The 21406-nt window shown below is 40.6% G+C and overlaps 1 protein-coding gene across 1 annotated transcript in view; it reads right to left on the reverse strand.

Moving 5' to 3' along the window:
- The window catches only part of LOC125897378 (cadherin-22-like), a 395305-nt gene that overhangs the window by 61789 nt on the left and 312110 nt on the right, over positions 1–21406 (reverse strand). The window contains exon 7 of the mRNA XM_049590690.1: positions 3886–4005. Coding sequence (XP_049446647.1) covers positions 3886–4005 — 120 coding nt within the window. The remainder of the gene's footprint in view (positions 1–3885; positions 4006–21406) is intronic.

Here is a 21406-nt window from a genome sequence, read left to right on the forward strand (position 1 = left end):
CATATTTGCGCCTCTGCTCATACACCATTTTGTGGCTCAGCTGTATTAAAATGAATAATATATAGGGGCAGAATGAAGGCATGCCTCAGCCACACTGAGCAGCATCACAACTCCTCCATGGTGGGAAAAACTGCAGTCAAACCTAAGAAGTGGACTTTCAAAGAGCAACTGAGGGACATAGGGAAAGTGATACAATGTAGAGAGTGAGGTAGAAGGCACACACAGAGAGAGGCACATTAAATGCAATGGCTTCATTTATTTCAGAAAGCACATCCTGTTGCATTTTAACACAATTAGTAGTCAGTTAAAAACATTCTGTTGACTCAGTCCTGCTAGTCTTTGGATTTAAAGAATGATTATGAAATGTAAAAGCTCGATATCCTATTTTCAACTAATTATCAGCAGAACATCAAAGCAGTGACAATCTTTTGTGGAAACTAGGGAAATAGGGTTTTGATTAATTCTGCTTTCATTAGCCCACCGGAAACTAACCGTTTAATTTTTGAAAGGAGACAAAAACACAAAAAAAAGGTGAAATACAAGAGGCTTTGTCTTTTAGTCCAGCGCTCCATTAACACAGTGTGAGATTTAGAGCCGCATTTCAAAGCATTATCCATTTAGAGGTGGCAAAATTTTAATGTTTTCGCTGTTGGATCAGGATAGCATTATTAGCGGTTGCTTGCTCCTACTAAACTCAGATGGCGCACGGTGCAGTAAATTGAAGAATAGCAAAATTTACATACAGACCAACATGTGTAAGTGGTCAAAAATATTCTCAGCAGTTAACTGATTAAAGTTTAACTGTTGACACCCTCAGTGGAAGCATATCTGGTGCCTACGGCCTCCTCTCTGGTCTCTGCTAGCTAGCTGATGTTAGCCTTGGCCACTGTGCACTGCACACTACCTAGACTCAGAAAGAGCTAGCTAGCGGCGCCGCTCATTGGGCGACTGACACTGGTTATGCAATCCCACCACCGCGACGCCATTGCTAAAGAAACATGGTAGCCACCCCCCTGGTCCCCCCAGGTAGTGAGTAAGTGGCTTAATTTAACCCATAGTACCATGAACAGCTGTGCTGTGCTGACACTGCTAACAGTGCTAACACAGCTAACAGTGATAACATATGTAACAATGCTAAAGGGGCTTTGAAGGGTGGCCACATAGTTTCCACAGCAGCACTGATGGATCAGGATAGGTTATATATTCGTTAGCTTGCTCCTACTAAACCCAGAGGGTGCACAGTGCAGTTAACTGAAGAGTAGCCTTGGTCATTCTGCACTGCACACTACCGACATTCAGAAAGAGCTAGCTAGCAACACCCCTCATTGGGCAACTACCACTAGTTATGCAATCCCACCACAGGGACACCATTGCTACAGAAACATGGTAGCCTGACTAGTGCTAGTAAGAGGTTGGATTGGAGACAGGCCCAGACAACATTTCGGCTCATCTCCTAAACAGTTATCTGCATATGGATTCAGTTAAATTAGTAAAAAGCTGAGAAAAAACTTAATTTTCGTTATACAATAGCCTATGGCCAATGCGTTTCACCTCTTTTACTCTCCACACAGACTGTTAATCTGCAGGCAACCAAAGCCTGCATGAACTTATTCAAACTACAAACGAGCTACTAATTTACATCAGAACGCTTAATAGCAAAATCTTGTCCTGTTGCCTACATATTTTCCATACATATGCAGATATCTGTTGATGGAGATTGTTAGATGTGACTCTGGACCATTATGTCTTGTCTTCAGGTGGTGGTATATGACATCCTCTTTGTGAAGTTCACATAAAAACTATATTTGGTTACTCAAACAGCCAGTACAGGTCTCTCTATTTCTTCTATATCTGTCTCCCTCTCACAAACTAGCACATATTCCGTCTTGGTTTAAAAGAGACATTCTCCTTGTGCTGCCCAGCAGCAGCAGCATCAGTAGCTGGTTGGTTTACTGTGCAGTAGTAATATAATTCCACTTTACCCCTTGGGATTTTCCACATCAGAATCTATTGATGCATTTCCTGGGCTTGGTGTGCTGTCTCACTCCCAAAGGTTTGCATTGTGTTGGGTACACAACTCACTGATTCCAGTCACATTTAGCCCAGGGCCATGTTCTATGAGTAGCCAAAATACAGTACATGCAGCGCTGGAGTTAAGGAGGGAGACAGATGACATGCTCCTCTTTCATCCACCAAAGGCCAGAGGGGATGCATCTAAATTAGGGCTGTCACAAGTAAAGTCCCAATCCGCAGCTAGTATACAGTACCATTGCTCCTAACATCATGGTTGAAACTACATGTAGATGAGTCTGCATGGCCTGTATTCATGAATGCAGTCAGTTAGGTCTAAGCAGCCCATATTCAAATGCACATCACGCAGCCTTAACATTAACCAATTTAACCGAGTAATAGGGCCGTGTACACCAGCTGTGAAATAGAGCCTCAGTACGGTAATGCATTACATTAATATAAAATAAATGATGATGTTCCAATATTTTTTTCCTCACATCAATTACATTTCTGTTTTCATCTTGCTAAGCAAAAGAAATCTAACCACCTGCCCCGCTGTTGGGGCCTTGGCTACAATCAGACTTGAAAAGAAGCAGTCCTGCTGTGCTAACGTGTCAGCAGGCCTTTTGCACCTGTCTGAATGTCACTTGCTTTGCCACCATGTGTGTCAGCAACCAAGATATTTTTCATAAACATTAAAATTTTTCATAAATATTAAATACTGTATTCCCGGATGAAGGATGCAGGTGTTTTTTTTTAACATCTATTGTTAAATTATTACAGTGACAGACTAGTAGAATAATCAGTGATGGAATAGCAAAGTAGGATTTAATATATGTAAATGTGTTTTAGCAGGTGCTGCTTTTTTTCATTTTTTTTAAAGTTCTTTTTTGTAGTTTTCTGTGTAACAATGGAAAAGCCCTCATATACAGTGTGTGGTTCAGTTCTTGTAAAATCCCCTTTGACTCAGATACTCAAAAACACCTACAGAGAATTGAAGCACAGCTAAAGTGGCCAAAAAATAAATAAAAAGGAGAATGACTTGCTGCTCAGTTTGTTGTCAGGGTGAGTGAGAGTGATATTAATGAGGCAGATTTCACAGCTGTTTTGTCTCCTCTTCACTCTGACCTCCTTGACACGCACCTATTAGGCTGGCCCGTCTGCCTACAAAATGGGGGAAGGGGGTGGGTGGGATGAGGGTCATGAGACAGAAGCTGGAATGAACCATCCAGTCTCCTGGCTAGTCCCACCAAGGCAGAGCCATTTATCATCCCTGCACCCAGGCTGACCAAATCAAAGTGGTCGAGACCAAAAAAGGAATCATTAAAACTTTAGTGCTTTTCCCTGGGGGAGCATTCGAAAGCAACACCAATGCTAAGCTATTGCTGAAAGACTGTGGGTCACTCCTGTAAGCCCCAGACCAGACGGGGAGAAAGGAATTATCCATTATATAGTTTGGGGAAATGCTTCGTAGAGTAAATCCGGATATGTTGGAAATATATTTTCTAGCTTAGAATGCCCTGGTGATACAGTATGTGCAATGTTTATGCTTACCTATCATACTAAATCAGTTAAAGGCTTGACAGTAGCACTAAACAATGTGTTGAGCCAAGTCATTTGTGCCATATGGTATTTCAAGTGTTTGCTAAAAGGAGCCAGTAGTTATTGGCTAAAACTCCAGAAAGTTGCTTGTTTTGGGCCAATTGATTTTATGTTTTTGGCCGCGAATTTTGATTGATTTGGGAATTATGGTCTCTGGGCTTGAGATTGCTTAAGGCTTTGTAGATAAAAAAGAAAAGCAGCACAAGAAAAGCGCATAAGAAAACAAATGGCAGGTGTAAAGAGGACTGAATGTGTGGGTGCTATCATTCTTACCTGTGTGTCTGTCAACAGTGAAAAACTTTTCTCCATCCAGTACGCTGTATACCACTCTGGCGCTGCTGCCGTATGTAGGGTCGTCAGCATCTGACGCAGTAACCTTCATAACGGACGTTCCTGTTGAGAAGAGACAACACTGTGTCAAACCAGAGAATAAAAGCTTCTCAGCCTGGAGGCCACTGGGGACACTTGAGACAAGTGCTGAAATTTAGTTAAGTTGGTGTATGTGTATATGGGAGGGCAAATGTGGGTGTTTTCTTTGTGCGTGTGTGTCAGTAGAAAAACTCTGGTACTTCTATCTTTGTGAGAACCAATATAATTTCAGACCTTGAGAATGAGGACATTTGAATAAAAGCAGGACATATTGGCCCATTGTTGCTCTTTCAAAGGTCTGTTGATGGCTATACTTTGTTATCATGGTTCATATTAATCTTTGGTTTGGGTTAAGGTTAGGTTTCAGTTTGAGTTCAGGGCTCCTGATGGGTTTTTGTTGTACAGAAAATATGGATTCTGAGTTCTTTACACACTAGCGCTGAATGACGCACGTCAAAACAGTTGCTCTTATTATTTTCTATGTGTAACTCAATGGCAGTGAGATGTACGCCGGATGTGGCACTTTACTATTTTCAGCATTGCTGCTCATGAAACAAACACATTTTCTTCCCCACCCACTCTTTGTTTGAACACACCATCATTCTAGGGGGTGAATCAGATATAGGGAGCTAAAGAGTGGTAGATACTAGGGGTGGTATGACTGTATACATGATTTGATTTGTCACAGCAGTCCTCTAAGGTGGACCATTAAACCCATCTGCCAAGTGCTGTTTATGCTGGGGAACTAATCAACAATTTATAATGAACAAAAGTAAATATACAATGAAGATATGATATGATACAATACGATACGATACAATACGATGCGATATGGTAAGATGCAACCACTTTTATTATCCCACAAGGAAATCTGTCTTGGGCAAAAAAGTGCTATACACAGCTACACAACACTGAATACAGTACCACAGGAAAAACAATGCACAGCGGACAGCATGTTACATAAATTGGACACAAAAAATTGAGGCAAAATATCGTACATACTCCACAATAAATAGCATAAGACAGTAAACAATAAAAGACAAAAAAACATGTGATTGTGAGATCACAGTGCAAACTTAAGCAACTGAGTCTACTACTTAAACTAACCTGCACCTCAGCTCAGTGAGGCGCTACCACTATGAGGGATTAACTAGTTGTTTGTTCATTATGCCATAGATGTTGGGAGGAAGGGAAACTTTAAACAGTTACTTTTACATCTGTTGGCTTTATAATGTTCTGTAAAAGTTGCTCAGTTAGAATTCTGTGTGCAAGTATTACTACAGTTTTGTAAGAGGTGTTTTGTAAGGGTGGATGTTCTTTCAGATCAGTCACTTTCACTTGCTAGTTTTATGAAATCTGCAATTTTTGTTTTCAGCTGAACCATACCATGATGCTATGCTGAATCTAATAATATTATCCAGCACTGCACTGTACAATGAATGATCTCCGTAACAGTCTCAATTTTATAAGAAAGTGAATCCTTTGAGCCAGCTGAACAAATGGAAAATCCACATGGGCACTCCATTTTAAGTTGTTATCCATTAGGTTGCCTGGGTAGTTGCCCAATTGTACAGTCATTATAATTACAGGGTCATGGGCTCTCCCCTCCCAGGGGTCAAATATAATTTCTTTATTTTTGTCAGCATTAAGAATGATGGGGTGGCTGTCACAACAGACTTTAAAAATTAATGATGACAATAAGGAGTAAAGTAACTTATAATGAAGATACTGAAAACCATGTACAATTTGAAAGGTATAAATTCCATACTACATAATCTTTCATTTATTTTTCGTAATTGCTTATTCTGTTAGGGGTCATGGGGGGGGCTGGAGCCTATCCCTGCTGACACTGGCTGAGAGGCGGGGTTCACCCTGGACAGGTGGCCAGACTATCACAGGGCTGACACATAGGAGGAAGGAAGCCGGAGTACCTGGAGAGAACCCACGTGGACACGGGGTTAACATGCAAACTCCACACAGAAGGGCTTCCCCGCCCCACGGTTTGAACCCAGGGTGGGGTGTTTGAACCGTGGGGAACCCAGGAACCCTCTTGCTGTGAGGCGACAATACTAACCACTACACCACCGTGCTGCCCTCCATAGTGTGTAAACCATGGTAGTTTTACCTAAATAGATAAATTTTAATAATCTTGATCTCTATAGGGGTGAGGACATTTGTCCAAAAATGGACATACTGCCTGTTCTTGCTCTTGAAAGGTCTTTTTAAGTTAGAGTTGTGTTTTAGGGTTAGGGTAAAGGTTTGAGTTAGGCACATAGTTGTGATGGTAATTGCTGAAGTTGTGGCTAGGGAATGCAGCCCATCAATAAGAGGGACTCACAAGTATAGTAACAGCAGTCTGTGTGATTTTGTGCACACATCTTTGTGTACATCGATGCGTACTTGTCTGTGATTATACTTGGGAGATGGAGGTTAATGCATTTGGGTACTACCGCGCCAGGTAGCTTTTTCATCTCTATGCACATAATTTCCTAAACACATTTTTTGACGTTTCAAATTACCTTTTCACTACATCGATGCTCAGAGTTGTTTTGCCTCTCATTGGCACAGAAGTTGCGCTCAGAGATGAAAGGAAACAAGGAGTCACAAAGTCAACATAATATCTTCAAAGACTGTTGGAAGCTCAAGAAATCTACAACAAACAATTACTCATGATTACCGGCACTTAGGCAGAGAATGGAGTCATTTCCACATGAAGCCTCAAAATTTGGATTTGTGGAGCAACAGTGTTAAAGTCATTATTTCCCACTCAGTTTAGTGTATTTGTCAACAGTGTACATACACAAGCCGCTGGCAGCGAGTTGCTGGTGAATCTCTCCATTTAGTCACACATTTTAGTTAAAGCTCAGCCTAAAGCCTATTCAACTTTAAGATTCTTCATTTTAAGGTTGAGAAACAACCGCACACTTGCCTTTTAGCAACTGAGCAAATTTTTCTTTCTATAAATAATTTCTCCTGCAGGAAAGGAAAATACAAAGGGAGACGTTACTGGGCGCCATAGGTCCTCAAGGACAAGGAGTCGGTCTTTGTCTCCATCCTTCTGGCCAGTGCTATGGGTAATTACTGACAGCTGGTGTTGTCCACCAAAGGTCACGGCTGTAGCCTTTCTCAGAGCCCTGTCATGCTACTGTCCAGCCACATAATGGCCGTATGCTAATGATGCTAATTAGCGGGAAGTGTCAGAGCACTGTTTGTTTCCTGTCATCCAATGGAGCTCCTAAGGGGGAGAGAGGGAAGGAGAGGCCAGTGGATTATCATTAAAGTCACTCGGCCATTAAATCAGACAGCTCAGATCACTATCCTGTTGCGGTCACCTATGGCGCTCTTTTGTTCTCCCTGTATGTAGGTGAGAGCTCACTGGTTTCCATGCAAATGTATAGCTAGCACAAGAGACAACACCTACCTGGTCTATTAAACAAGTGAAACAAGTGAGGGTGTGCTATTTTGCAGCTATTTTAAACCAATGTGACAAATAAGCTCAGAGGTAAAATGCCCTGAGAAAGGACGGAGTAAGGGAGGATAAGTGAGGACATATAAAAAATAAGTGGACGGACAGATGGATAAGCATTTCTCCAGTATGTGCAACACTAAAGAGTTATGAATTCTGTCAACAACATTGTGTGTGTCTCAGTAAATCCTGATATATTGCATCCCCCAGTGGATTCAAAGCACTGCATATTAACTAGGCTGGAATGAGCTTTTAATTCATATGCTGAGTTGTATAATTCAGTCATTACCCCATCCAAATACACCAAAGTGCACACCATCCTGATCCTTAGAAGATCAAGATGTGCAGCATGCCAGTTGGGGGATGAGTGAGATATCACTCTTATCATATTGGAAACATAAGGCTGTATAGGTATTTTCATTACCGGCGGCAGGCAGGGGTTTGCTAATTCTGCCTACCTGGTTGGCCCAACTGCTGTGGATCCAACAAAGCCATTTTCATCCATGGGATTACCCCCTTATCTTAATTTTCCCCAGGTAACAATCAGTTTGATGCTCAGCTGTTTCTGGGTTCTGGCTGGCAGCAACGTCAGATGGCTTGGAAGAACTATATAAATGCAAATGCTTCTTTATTGTGTTTATATTAAAAAGAGAAGTGAAGCAGTGAGTTTGGCACTTGGGTTCTTATTAAAGCTCTGGCTTGCATCAGTGTTTTTCAGTGGGAGAAGTCATTACTTACAGTATCTGTTGGCGTGGTTGGCGTCTCACTTAAGCAGATTCTACTGTTGATGGACTTGTGGGGATTCAATAAAAATTATTGACTTTCTCAGATTCGAATGTAATGCATATTGCCGTAATAGGAGAAGTATGTCTAATGGAGAGAAGCTGCAGATATTCATTAGCTTAAGAGTTGTTTTTCTCTCACCGAGCAAAACTTCAATCACAAATTGCTCTCAGATGAGACAGCATGCACTGTAGCAATAATAATTTTAATTACCAAAATATACAGGTTTGTTTCTCTTTATTCCCTCTCATGGGCACGTTTGTTTGGGCTGGGTTTGTTTGATTTGGTTATACAACAAAACTTTCTTCATCATATTCTCAACATATCCATGCAATAACACCATCGATGAAACTGAAATTGAATGTCACAGTCAATTATACCGTGTGTAATTGCCTTAGTTTCTTTCTTTTTTTTTTTTTTTTAATTTAAACAGTCGCTTAACACTTAAGAGGAAAATATTTTTGCAGCCCTGTCTCCTAGAAATTATGTTTATGTACAACTTCCTAGCAAATGGCGCTTTCTATTAACATAATGAGTAAATATTGCTAATTAATGTACCTGGCAAGTGGCAAAATGTTGATACTAAACGGATCAGCCAAATTCCTTACTGACAACGAATTTCATTTGTTTTCCATCAAGACAGACACTCATGCAATGCAGTATACACTCTTTATGATTCATTCATTTTTAAATTTTCTTTTCTGGTAATGTTTAGCCAAAATCATGATGTTTCCTTAACCTTGATCAAAGTGCTTTTGTTGCCCAAACCTATGACAAGAGTCTGGATGTAAAGCCAGGGTTCTGGTGTCAAGGTCCTGCACTTTGTACGCCCCCCATCCTCCCCAACCACCTCTTTGCAAAGCCTACGTGGGACATGAATGTAGTGTTTTGTTACCTGACAGAAACATTTTCTTCAAACATAATCCTAGCAGCGATTACATTGCCACAAAAAGTGAAATTAAGATTAGTTAGGTTAGGTTATTTGTAGATGACAGGATTAGTGGTTACAGGGTTACTACAGTTTAAAGGCAAGTTATATTTAAGACTTTTTTAATGCCAGTTACAGAAAGTTTAAGACCAATTTTGCAATAACCAAAACTGAAGAAAAAAACATGAACCAACATCAACTACTAAGGGTTAGGGACCGTTTTGCCAAAATATTTACTGCACCATAAAACATGACAGTTTTTGGAAATACCTGTCATTTGTTGGTGGGTTTTCTGGGCAATTTTGTGTTTCTAACTCTGCACGTCGGATAGAGTGTGCCATATCCTCTCGTTCAGGATGATACCGGTCTAATTTTTAACATTATATGAAAAATTCATATCGTGATACTCGGGATATTTCGACTTGTTGACATATTGACGTCAAACAACAACAAATATGGCTGAAAGCAAAATTGTTACAGAGTCTGCAGTGGTTCCAAAAAAAGGAGCAGCTTCAGTAGTGTGGAATAAACTGTGGCATCCTGAATGTTTTATGAACAGCCCCGGACTTCTCAGACTATTTTAGCGAGTTACTGCTCATAGGGAACTCATTCAGCGGCTCCTTTGGCAGCAGCACAGCGTCTCTTCCTCTGCTCTCAGTGTCATCAAGCGATTTTGTCATAAACCTTTGGTAATGTAAACCTACCTATGCTCGACATAAAACTGCATATATATTTGAATGTGAATTAGTTATGGCAGCGTAACAGCTTGTCACAGGTTACAGTGTGATGATTTGAAGGGAAATGGCAGAGCATAAAGGTCCAGGTGGAAAAAAAACAACTTGATCATTTAGGATTTTGCTAAAAGAGACGGCAATCACCTGTTGATTTATATATATATCTATCTATATATACATATATCCCAGGGTACATTTTTTTGTATGTGGGAGCTGTTTAAATGTGTAATTTGTGGTAGATTTTATTTTGTTGAACTATTAATACTGTATACAGAATCTGAATCTCACTGTTTTTTTTTTTTAGATTAACAATAAAATATATTCTAATTAATTTGTCATATCATCTAGAATATTGTTACCACAAAAATACCCTGAAATATTGTGATATTATTTTATCGCCAAACCATAATGTGGGATTCCACTGCCTCAATTCCCCGTGTACAGAGTTTGGTAAAACAGTATTGTATGCGTTGCTTTGTACTGGTTTCAACCATGCCACAAAATCTTGGTTAAATTGCCAGTTTTCATTTACTTTGCACTTCCCCTTCTCGTCCAGGGTACAGTAACAGCTAGCAGACAGTGGATCCTCTGCTCTAAGCATCCTGGCTGCAAACAAGATATGAGTCTTGTTAGTACCACTAGAAATACCAGTTTATTTGAGATTTTACATTGCAACGTCATAAAAAAAGATTCATATAACCTTATTCGCCATGTCAGAGCATTTTTAAGACCTCTGAAAGATTGATTTAAGACACTGTAATATCAATTAAGGCCTTATTTTTAGATTAATGAATTCACTGCCTTTTGAGATGTTTTAAGGATCTGCGGGAACCAGGTGGCTCTTTTCTTGCTGCATTAGTGTAGATGGGTGTGTGTCTACTGCAGTACATCCTGACATCTCTGCTGGGTGAGTCAAAAGTGAAACTGTCACCCAGTAGAAGTCAGTAAATCAACACTTTTCATCTCAGTGTTATGTAAATCTACAAACACATGCAACCTCTGTAATTTTGTCAGAAGTCGGAGCCAACTTGTGACACTTGCTGAACAAATTAATATTTAGTCACCTCAGTTGCTCATGCTTTCAGAGCCTGCAGATATTTACATTGTTAGTCTCAGCATCAAAACAATATTAAAATAGAAAGTCAGCATCGTGCTAATTTTCATATGCTAATTTTCAACTGTAACACAACCGATTTTCTGTATAATAATTAGATGATATGACAGCAAATTTGAATCTTGCTGTTTCCCTGGTTTTCACCAAAGCATTCATCAGAGCAACACCGTTTAGCAATGTTTCTCATGGCTGTGCAACTATAATGAGGACATGGCTTTGTTATTCATTTAATCCTCTAGCAGAGCAAAATGCCTCAGACATGATTGGGGTTGAATGGCAGCTACTTATTTGACATTATTTGCCACTTCTACATAATAGTTAATATTTCTATAATTCTATTAGAATAATACGATAACTCCTCTTTAAGGGAACTAAAAATCCCACCAGGTACCAGAGATTAACAGCTAATTAATTCAAGTAAATAACCTTTTGAAGAATTAGAAGCTTAGACGTTCACTGTGTATTAGTCTGTTTCAAACTGGTACACATGATACTTCTGAGGTGCTCTTACATTGTCACTGCGGGAAAAACATGAAAGAAGCAAAAGTCACCCCAAAACAATATCATAAAGTCTGCAATGCAAATGACATTTAAGCAGTGTACAGTATCCCTTGAAGGATAATGTAAATAATATTCAGATGCAAACCAACCCTGGGACCATCTCTGGTGAAATGGAGTAAGGAGTAGGGTTGTTTTTGGGGCGTGGAGGATTCTGTGGATGGCGTGACGATGGCTATATAGTTAGATTTATGCATGAGTTTGGTTTAATGGTATCAACACAGGCTGTCGGAATGGCTTCCCACACCATTTCAGTACTCTGGGAGAGATGGTTCAATTACTGCGAGGGGAGCTGGAGGAGTGTGCCACGTGTGAGACACTAGACTGACAGCTATTTAAGAGGCAGCCTCGTAAAAGAGATTTGTGCCTATCTCAGCTGGTGCTGTACTGGTGCGAGCTTCAGTGGAGGGGTCTAACGGCTGCGGCACTGAGCCTCTTTCCCGCTACGACCCGCCTTAATCTGCAGGACTGAGTGCTCCCCGCCCGCATTATGGATCATTTAGTAAAGCCATAAAAGCTGAGGTGTTTTCACATGAAAAGTTATTTCTTCACTACTTCCAATGTGATTCATTCCTCTCTCATCCACATAAATGCCCCAGGAGAGAGAGGTGGGGAGAGAAGGAGGGAGAGAAAAGGAGGCGGAGAGAGAATGAAGTATAAAGGGGAGAAAAATCTGCCATGTCATAAAAGCCAATGGCCTGCTGCTTACATTGATCCTCTTCCAGATCTCTACAAGGATTTGGGGGATATTTTTCATCTCTCCCGACAGGGATTGTAAATCTAATCTTTGTTAGCCTTTGAACTTGTATCTTTTAATAGATCGCATCGTTATTTGTTTTGCAGACAGGATTGTGGGCCAGCGCTGCACGTCAACTTTAAATTTTAACCTCTCGTTACCTTTCAAGCTATACTATGCAGGATTTTCCTAAATAACAATGTATAGACTCAGACATCAGTTATTCCTTTCAGTCATCATTTATGAGTCTGTGGCAGTGCATTTATCTACAGAGACAACACATTCTTACTCCCAACTCGCTAAATACATACATGGCCTTACACTTCAAACTACTCTATGACCTCTAGGTACCCCTCAAGCGTCAGTTTTGGATGCTCAAGGACAGCATGTGAATTTACGCTCTGCTTGTTAAATACATACAATCCCTTTATAAAATAAACTTAACATAGGTAAAAAAACATCATTAATTGGATTAAAGTAAGTGTAACAGGGTCCATTATAGAGCAGTGATATGTGTAACAAAGTCAAATGCACATTTGTAATTCTAAGTATTATTATTACACAAAATTAGTTACACTTGTTATTACCTGTTCAATATGTGGAACATGTGATTCTGTAACCCTACTTTCACCTTTGGGGGTACCCCACCTATAAAGGGGTGTCTCCTGCCTTGCCTCTCCAGTTTTGCTGTTGTGCTCCGTGGGAGAGGTAAGCTACATCGCTCTTGTAGTAATGTCTGTGTTTTAGCGCTGTTAAGTTAATTTTATGCTAACGTAATCCTGTGTCACTTTATTTGTGTAGGGGCTGAAGCTTGTATGGTTGTGTTTGACAGAGAATTTTGTTTTTGCCACTCGCTGTCAGATATGTTTTCCGTGTTTTATTTTGTGAAACTGAATGTAACATGGCCGCTCCTTTTGCTGTTGTGCTCCGTGGAAGAGGGGGTTGAGTTTGTATGGTTGTGTTTGACGGAGGATTTTATTTTTGCCACTTGCTGTAAGGAATATATGGAGATCGCCTCCAAATATGTCTACGTTCCAGGCCCCTCCATATCAACACAACGCAGACATCACTAGATTCCACTGGTTACATAAGTCACATGACATACATCCCTAGCTTAGCATGCCACACATGCCAGTCATTAAAATAACTCGATTACATTTTGGTTTTACGTGGGACATGAACAACAGTCTCCTGGCTAGAGATGGGTATCATTAAGATTTTAACAATACTACTACTTTATCCGATACTGCTTATTGATCTGGTACTATCCTATCTTATCAGTTCTTTTTAGGGGTTTTTATGAGAAAAAAAACATTGAAACAAAATAAGAACAGGATTAATATTGCTTTATCCTCTATGCATGTTAGCAGAGTATATAAAATAACATTCTGCTACAGCATTGTTTAGAATTTAATTACAATTTTTAATTTTATTTATAAAGCCCAAAATCACAATTTGCCTCAGAGGGCTTTACAGCATACGACATCCCTCTGTCCTTGAACCCTCACAGTGGATAAGGAAAAAATCCCCCCAAAAACCCTTTAACAGGAAAAAATGATAGAAACCTCAGAAACCTGAGTGAATTACTATTATAGACTATAACATACCTGACATGGATGGGGTAAAGGAAGATGAACTACGAGCTAGGCAGTTGAAAATGGTGCATTACTCTGGCTGTATGTGATGCACTTAAGCCAGATGTTTCGACAGATTGCTCGGGTTTCTGCCCTTACATGCAAAGGAGTTGTTAAACTTGTGGTCACAAGCAGTGTCGGCATCAACTCTTGTGAAGTATAACTATACTTCAGAGCGTTTTGCTCTCTCCGCTGTCACAGAGAGCAGGACCTCTGTGACACAGAGTGGCAGAGCTGGCCCCAGCCTGCCCCTCGCACATGTAGCAGGCTGTGAGGCTCCGACACAGAGAGCTCTTCTCTGGACTGAGCAGCAAAAATACATCAGTGATGAATGTCTTGATCTTATTGCAAATCAGAAATGGAGCTGGGGAGATAAAATTTGTAAAAGATAATGTTTATGTCACCAAATGACCAAGAAATATATCTCTTGAATTTCTTCAATACTGGTGGCAGACCCGTTAACGTCGTAGCATATCAATACTGTGGTATTTAATAATTCGGCCCCAGGCCAGTTTAATTATTTTGACCAATCCACTTCCCTCCCGCCCACCATGTGTGGACTTTATTACTATACACACTACGACAGTTGCTTGGAGTGTGACGAAATGCTTCTGTTGGTGTGTCTCATACTGCTGCTTTAGGGTGCCTTGGTATTTGACGCCAACGGCCACTGACCAAACACTGGTATCTGATGAGTTGGGAGGGAGATCTGTTGCTATGCTTGGAATGTTTCAGGGCAAAGCACAAGGGTGAGGTCGGAATTTAGTGTGATAGGGGGAGTAAGAGGGGGTATGACATGCAGCAAGAGCCTGGTCTCACATCGAAGTCGTTGAAAGCTGGCGCTTGGCCGGTGACTTGTGGTGTTAGGAACCAACAATGATATGCGGCCAGTTGCCATCATAGTTTAACAATGCCCGGCAACGTCAAGGGGAAAAGTGGCGGGACAAGGACGAAAGTTAAGGCAGCGAAAGTCCGATTGGGGCAGACGGGAGGGGTGGTGGATGGGTCCAACAAACACCAACTGTCACCTGAGAAAGCGGTGTTCGCGTCCCGTAAAATTCTTAAGCCAAACCCTGTTCTTTTTTTCAATTTGCGGTATTGTACTGACGTAGTGCATTTATTTCGAAAGAGAAACAATAAATGTTATGTGAAACCGCAAGTGTTTTTTGAAAGAAGACAATGCATGTAATGGGCAGAACTTGATACAAAGTCCCAGAATGTCAACAACCAAAACACCCAGGGTACCAGGGTAAATTTGACCTTGACCTTGACCTACCTGTCATACTGTATGTGGACGTGGAAAGTCCATGACAGTGTGACGAGGTCGGAGTGAGAATGTGTTGTTGCAGCCAAGGACCATAGGTTGGAACTGAACCTATGGCCATTGCACATGGGGCACCTGCTCTACCAGGTGAGCTAATGGGCGCCCCAATGAGGCTGGAACTTTATAAAAAGGTATCAACCAGGTGCCAGACCGTTAGCAGCATGCATTTTAGAGAAAGCTATAGAAATCTTGGACATGTGGCAGAAAAATGCAAGTGTAGGGAGTTGAAACGCCGAGCGTACAAAGCTGGGGTTGGCTTTCATTTTCACTGGCAATACTGTTTACAAACAAAAGCTGTCAATTCTTGCATAGTACACCTTAAGCATTTGTCTCCACACAAAAAAAAGACAAAAAGTTGTTAAATCTCGACCTACAAAAACACCCATTAAGGTGCAGAAACCTTTCCATACTTCTGTCATTACATTTGATCACCTCCCTGTATCTCCAGGCCAGATATCAACATTACTGTTACAGACACAGCGTCTTCCTTGCACAATGTCAAACTGTATACTGCCCAAGAAACCTCAGACAGTGTCTGTGCTTCTCTGTTTGATCGTATCTCTATAGTAAAGTGAGAGCCTTAATCAATTTCACAATTGCAAATCTATCGTGCTGCTGTTTCACACACATCTTCCATCCCTCCTCTCACACTGAATCACTCATTCATTCTCTCTCTCTCTCTCTCTCTCTCTCTGCATCCCACTCTCCTCCACTTACACACTGATTCATACACACGACCACACATGCACATCAGCCCGAATCAATTATGTCAAGCACTGTGGTCGAGCACATAATGGTGGATGTTACTGGTCATATACATAAAGGTGGTTGGCAGAGAATATTGATTGTAAGTTGCTCCTGCCTTGTCGCATTGCTCTCTCCTGTGATCCTGCTGCTCCAAATGTCTCATCTTCTGTTAGCATGACAGGCCCCGGCTGTCCTAATGGTGACTGCAGCAATTTGCAGCCTCCTGGGCAACCTCTCCGGACCACAGCAACAGGAAGGGTGATTATTACTTTAATCCCCTTGTGGAGTTCTCCTATTACATACAAAAGGAGTGGAGGGGGGGGGGTTATCTCTCATGCTGACTATGCTGAGGGTGAGAGCGAGAGAGAGAAATACAGATGGACAGAGAGATAAAGGTCAAATAGCAGAAAGAGAAAAATCAAAGGAAATAAGACATGTTTTGAACAACTTGTCCACAGAGGTATCCCTGACTAAATGCTTTATTTTGTTGCATTACAACTTCAATCATTCAAAGGCCTCTTAGTTTTTGGTTTGAGGCCATGATTTCCTCCTCACTTGCTAAAATAATACTGGGGAAAGTCTTTTTGGGGTGTCACAAAAAAAAAAAAAAGTCTGAAAAACACTGGTCAAGCATTATTGACGGGGCTTTCTCTTTTACTGCTTTATTCTGCCTGGCGCTATTTTCTGTGCCAGTCACCACAAACGCCCTTCAAATGCCAGTTATTGTGTGTATTTTATGTATACCTTTGTACACAGTGATATATGAGGCAGTGACCTTCATGAAGACACTTAGAAAGTCCATTCCACAAGGCTTTTCCTATGCTGCTCTCTGAGCTTTCAGTCTTGTCAATCTCTATGCCTCACCTGAGGTATTTTATGAAGCACCTGTCTACGAGATGCCTTTTGCAGTAGCAGATATTCCTGCACAGATAGGTGTACTGCAAAGCATATTTTATTTTTTGGGGAATCGTGCTGTCGTCTGCAGTCAAACAAAGGCCCAATCCCAAATCTTATTTTTACCCCTACCCCTTATTTTTACCCCTACCCCTCATGTTTGAGCGCCACCTTGCCCCTTGAAACATAGTTACAAGAGGAACAGGTTGAAACATTCCCCTATGAAATGAAACAACCCTTCGAGACACATCGGCAGTAGATGCGTAGTGTTGCCGGACTTATGTGCCATCTTTTGCTGTGGAGATTTGTCTTGTGTGGGCTGAAGGCATCCTTTTGCAGTTGTCAGGACGCTTGTGATTTGTTTACAACTTAAGTGTCACGCTCTCAATTGATCAAACAAGTCACCTAATACAAAAGCACTACAAGGCAACTAGTAGTGGTCTGTAGACTAACATAGGCAACTTTGCTGTGAGGAGGCGGGAGGTTGGGGGTTGAAATATGCCAAGTTCTAGGAATGTCATGCACAAATCAGCAATAACAGTGTGACATTAGCTAGCTAGCTAATTAGCTACGAAGACATTAGCATACTAGCCATTTCTTTTGTTGTGCTTGTTGTAAAGAAAAGGACTGTACCACACTGAAGCAACATTTAACAAAGATAATTGGATGGTTATCATGAACAGTCATCTTGCTGATGATTTCTCATTACGCAAAATCTTAAGTGTGCTTCTGGAAAAAACGCAGTTCGGATGGTCATATAAGCCTAACACTTAACCCTCACCCTACTTCCCAACAGCTTCTGAACACTTTACTCCTAGACCCCTACCTTGTGCAAACCAGAGGGATAAGAGTTGTATGGTAGGGGCAAGGGATGGGGTGCACTGGGATTGGGCCTTAAAGGTCAAGTGCGTAGGATTTAGTGGCATCCAGGTGAGGTTGCAGAGCTGAAACTTCTCCCATGTGCCAAGCATGTAGGAGACGGAGGCCAACGTGAAAACGTGAATGGCCCTATCTAGAGCCAGTGTTTGATTTGTCCATTCTGAACTACTGCAGAACAACAAGGCTAAGGTAACGAAACAAAGATTCTGATTTTCAGGCAAATTTCAAAATGAATACTGCATTCCATTTCTACCAATAAATGCCCCTAAATCCGACATCATGCACTGTTAGGTGTGCTTGATACTTGAAATCAATACAGTTACTGTAAAAACAGACCTTAAGTCCAAAGACAAACTGCTACAACATAGTTAAATTAAAATGATCCTAAAAAATGCACAGGGTCTTGCGGCATTTACAGAGATAACATGCCTTGAGGCATTGGGAAATGCAGGAAAGCCTCAGATGCTGACATTTGTTTAGTAGATAAAAGAAGTGCAGGACATCTTAAAACCTATCTCTGTTGCTTAATGGCCTTTGTGGTTTGTCAATTTCTTTAACCTGGCTTTATATACTAGACTGTGCCTTTGATAAAGAATCGGATAAATGTCAGTCCGAGGCTACCATTGTGCTACTTTGAACTCTGTCTGTTTTCTTTGTGTTTGGTAATTCTCCACCACATCGCCTTGTATCATTAGCAGATAATAGCTGAGGATAGTGGTCAGCTTAATGTCTGTTATCAGACTGCTATTTGCCTGCCTGTTGTTCTTTGGACACTGAGACTTGTCAGTCAGTGTTACCTGAGGTTAGAGGCTATGGCGCAGATGTCGTGTCGCGCCACATCTCTGCCACTCAGAGGTCCTCAGGTCCTCTCTAATGGAACCACATCAATCACAGGATTAGCTCTGTGGAAACGTTTCACCCTGTTGTGATTCCACCATCAAGAGCTGCCCCTCTTAGCCACATTTCCACCCGACTCTCTCACTGTCACCTGACCTTTGAGTGGTGGGAGAGGATATCTGCCTCAGTGACTAAATGGTTTCAAATCTAACAAACCGTGCTTCTTATACAGTCTGCTCACATAAAGACAGAGAAAAGCAGAGTGATGGATGTCTTGGTATGCATGTTGTAACACGGTGTAATACTGATTTCAAATTGGAAAAGGCCTGTCTTTATTACTTCAATATTAGCTGTGCGTGTAGAGCATAAACATTAGCTTGGGGTGTCACTGTGTCACCGCCAATAATGTCTCTGCAGTATGTGTGCTAGATATTAGTGTCTAAAAACTCAGTATATCAACTCTTTAGCTGCAGAAGATGACGAACTATATGACTACGTAGCATTGTCTGGCAGCACACCAGTTTGACATTACTTTAGCCTCTGGGTTTTTAAAACTTGAAGCCTAGCTCAAAGCTACATCAATATTTAAACACTTACCAAGCTGTGGAAAACCAGAGGGAAAAGAGATGGATCAAATTCAAATATTAATGAGGAGGCTTTCCAAAACATAAACATTAGCCCTGCATGTCATCCTATGTAAGCTACGTGGTACTAACATTCACTGTTAACACCACAGAAAAACTGTTGTTCATATAGAAAGGACTGCGAATTCAGAGCCCTAAACTCTTGCACATATCTGTTAGTGCTATGAGACACACACTGCCTGAGGCAACACAAGAAAAGGAAATAAATATTTTCCCATGTCTGTTTAATTCTGCCGTCACACGTATTTATTGTAGTGCCTAAAAAGCAATGTCCATCACGTTTCTTTAAATATACATGCAGAATCACAACTCTCTAAGGTCACAAGACACTCACAATTATCATTAAACAAATATGTGTTATTTTCAGCTAAGTGGATTTTGCAGTCTTGAGAGTGCAATTTTACAAAGAAATCTCACCTGTCTCAATCACTTCTCAATCATCCGTAAGCTTTGCTGCAAGCAAATAATAAAGCCCCATATTACTTTGGGAAAAAGTTCTGAGAGGAAAAGTAATCCCACACTTGATAAACAAAGAAACACGAGGAATGGAGAACTAATTTGGAATTTAAACTGAATAATTAGAAAGCATTAGTGGAAGAAGTAAAGCAACAGAGAAAACCCAGAATTAACAGAGAAACAAACTTCAATTAAATGATAGTATAAATAAGAAAACTCAATTCCTAACAGGCTCAGGTCTGAAAATTTTAAACAGTAATAAATATGAAAAATACAAGGAAAATCAAGTTAAATGAGAAAGGAAACATATTACAGCCAATATTACAGTAAAAACAAAAAAATCTGTAGGGAAACCTGCTCAGTCTCTTCAGGAAATAAGGAGTAATTTTCAAATGTTGTATGCCAAATTAAAGCTAACAAAACACAACTCAAATTTAGCAGCTCAGCTCTATTATCTGCTGCATCTCACAGAAGAACAAGCCAGAATACCTAAATCACTAAACCACCACATGAATTCTTAACTGCACACATTAGTTTTCCATTATAATAACACGAGGACCTGAAGGCCTCTGTGTATATTCCCTGACAATCTATATATAACCACATCCATTCTTCTCTTGAAGCACCACAATGACCCTTGCCATCCATTTATTATTCCCTTTTACTTAAAGAAAAAACACAGACATAGAAGATATCTGCACTTTCACGTGCGTTACTTAAAATCAGCCTTTACGCAGATGAAGCACTGCTCTCTTTCTCCAAAACCCTTCATTGTCATTACAAGAAACCATCAGGCCAAGATCAAATAACCTATTCTCCACCAGCTCCATTAAATGACTCATATACCATACGCCACCTTTTCATATCCTGACACATAAAGACGCACGCAACTATGGTAACACTTCTTTATGATAACACTACTCTCTACTTTTTGTTGGTTGGTTTAAGGCAGGGGTCAGCCACTTTTACTATCAAAAGAGCCATTTGTGGCCAAAAAAGCTCTCAAAAAATCTGCTTGGAGTCGCAAACCATATTTAAGCCTTATAATGAAGGTAACAGCAAGTCTGAATTCACCCACTAACATTACTAATAGATCTAAGTGAGTCTTTATTATTATGTTTTACCAAAAGGTGGCTACTTCACTGTTGGCTATTTATGATTGTCTGGTACTTTAACTTTGCAGTGTTGGCGGTAAAAGCAAACAAATTTGTCCATGCATTGTTAAATTCTCTACTGTCCTCCAATAATTTTTTAAAAATCTGAAATAGCTAGCTTCACTATGAGATCCAAGACAAGCAATTGTTATTGAGGTTTGGCACATGTTTAATAAATAAAATTCAAAAGCTTTTTTATTTTGTTTGTGAATAGGCTACACATTTTTACAATGGGAAATGTACCTGTGGATATTCTCATTTATCCAAGTCATAGTTATCTCAAGGCAACTGAATCGAATGCAACTGGACTTAGTTTTGTCTTAGAAGACGTTTCACCTCTTATCCAAGAGACTTCATCAGTACATGCTTGTCTGACTACGCTGGAACTAGTCTGACAAACTGATGTGGAAAAACCCAGGTATTTAACCTCTGAGGAGGTCTTCACAAGGCCAGTGATGTCATTTGTTTGTTAGTGCTCCAATGGTGTGTCAACGACGGTCGTTGAAACTCCTGCTGCAATGGTGGTTGTTGGAGTTG

Source organism: Epinephelus fuscoguttatus, linkage group LG1 (genome assembly GCF_011397635.1).
Source record: "Epinephelus fuscoguttatus linkage group LG1, E.fuscoguttatus.final_Chr_v1".
Taxonomy (NCBI): domain Eukaryota; kingdom Metazoa; phylum Chordata; class Actinopteri; order Perciformes; family Serranidae; genus Epinephelus; species Epinephelus fuscoguttatus.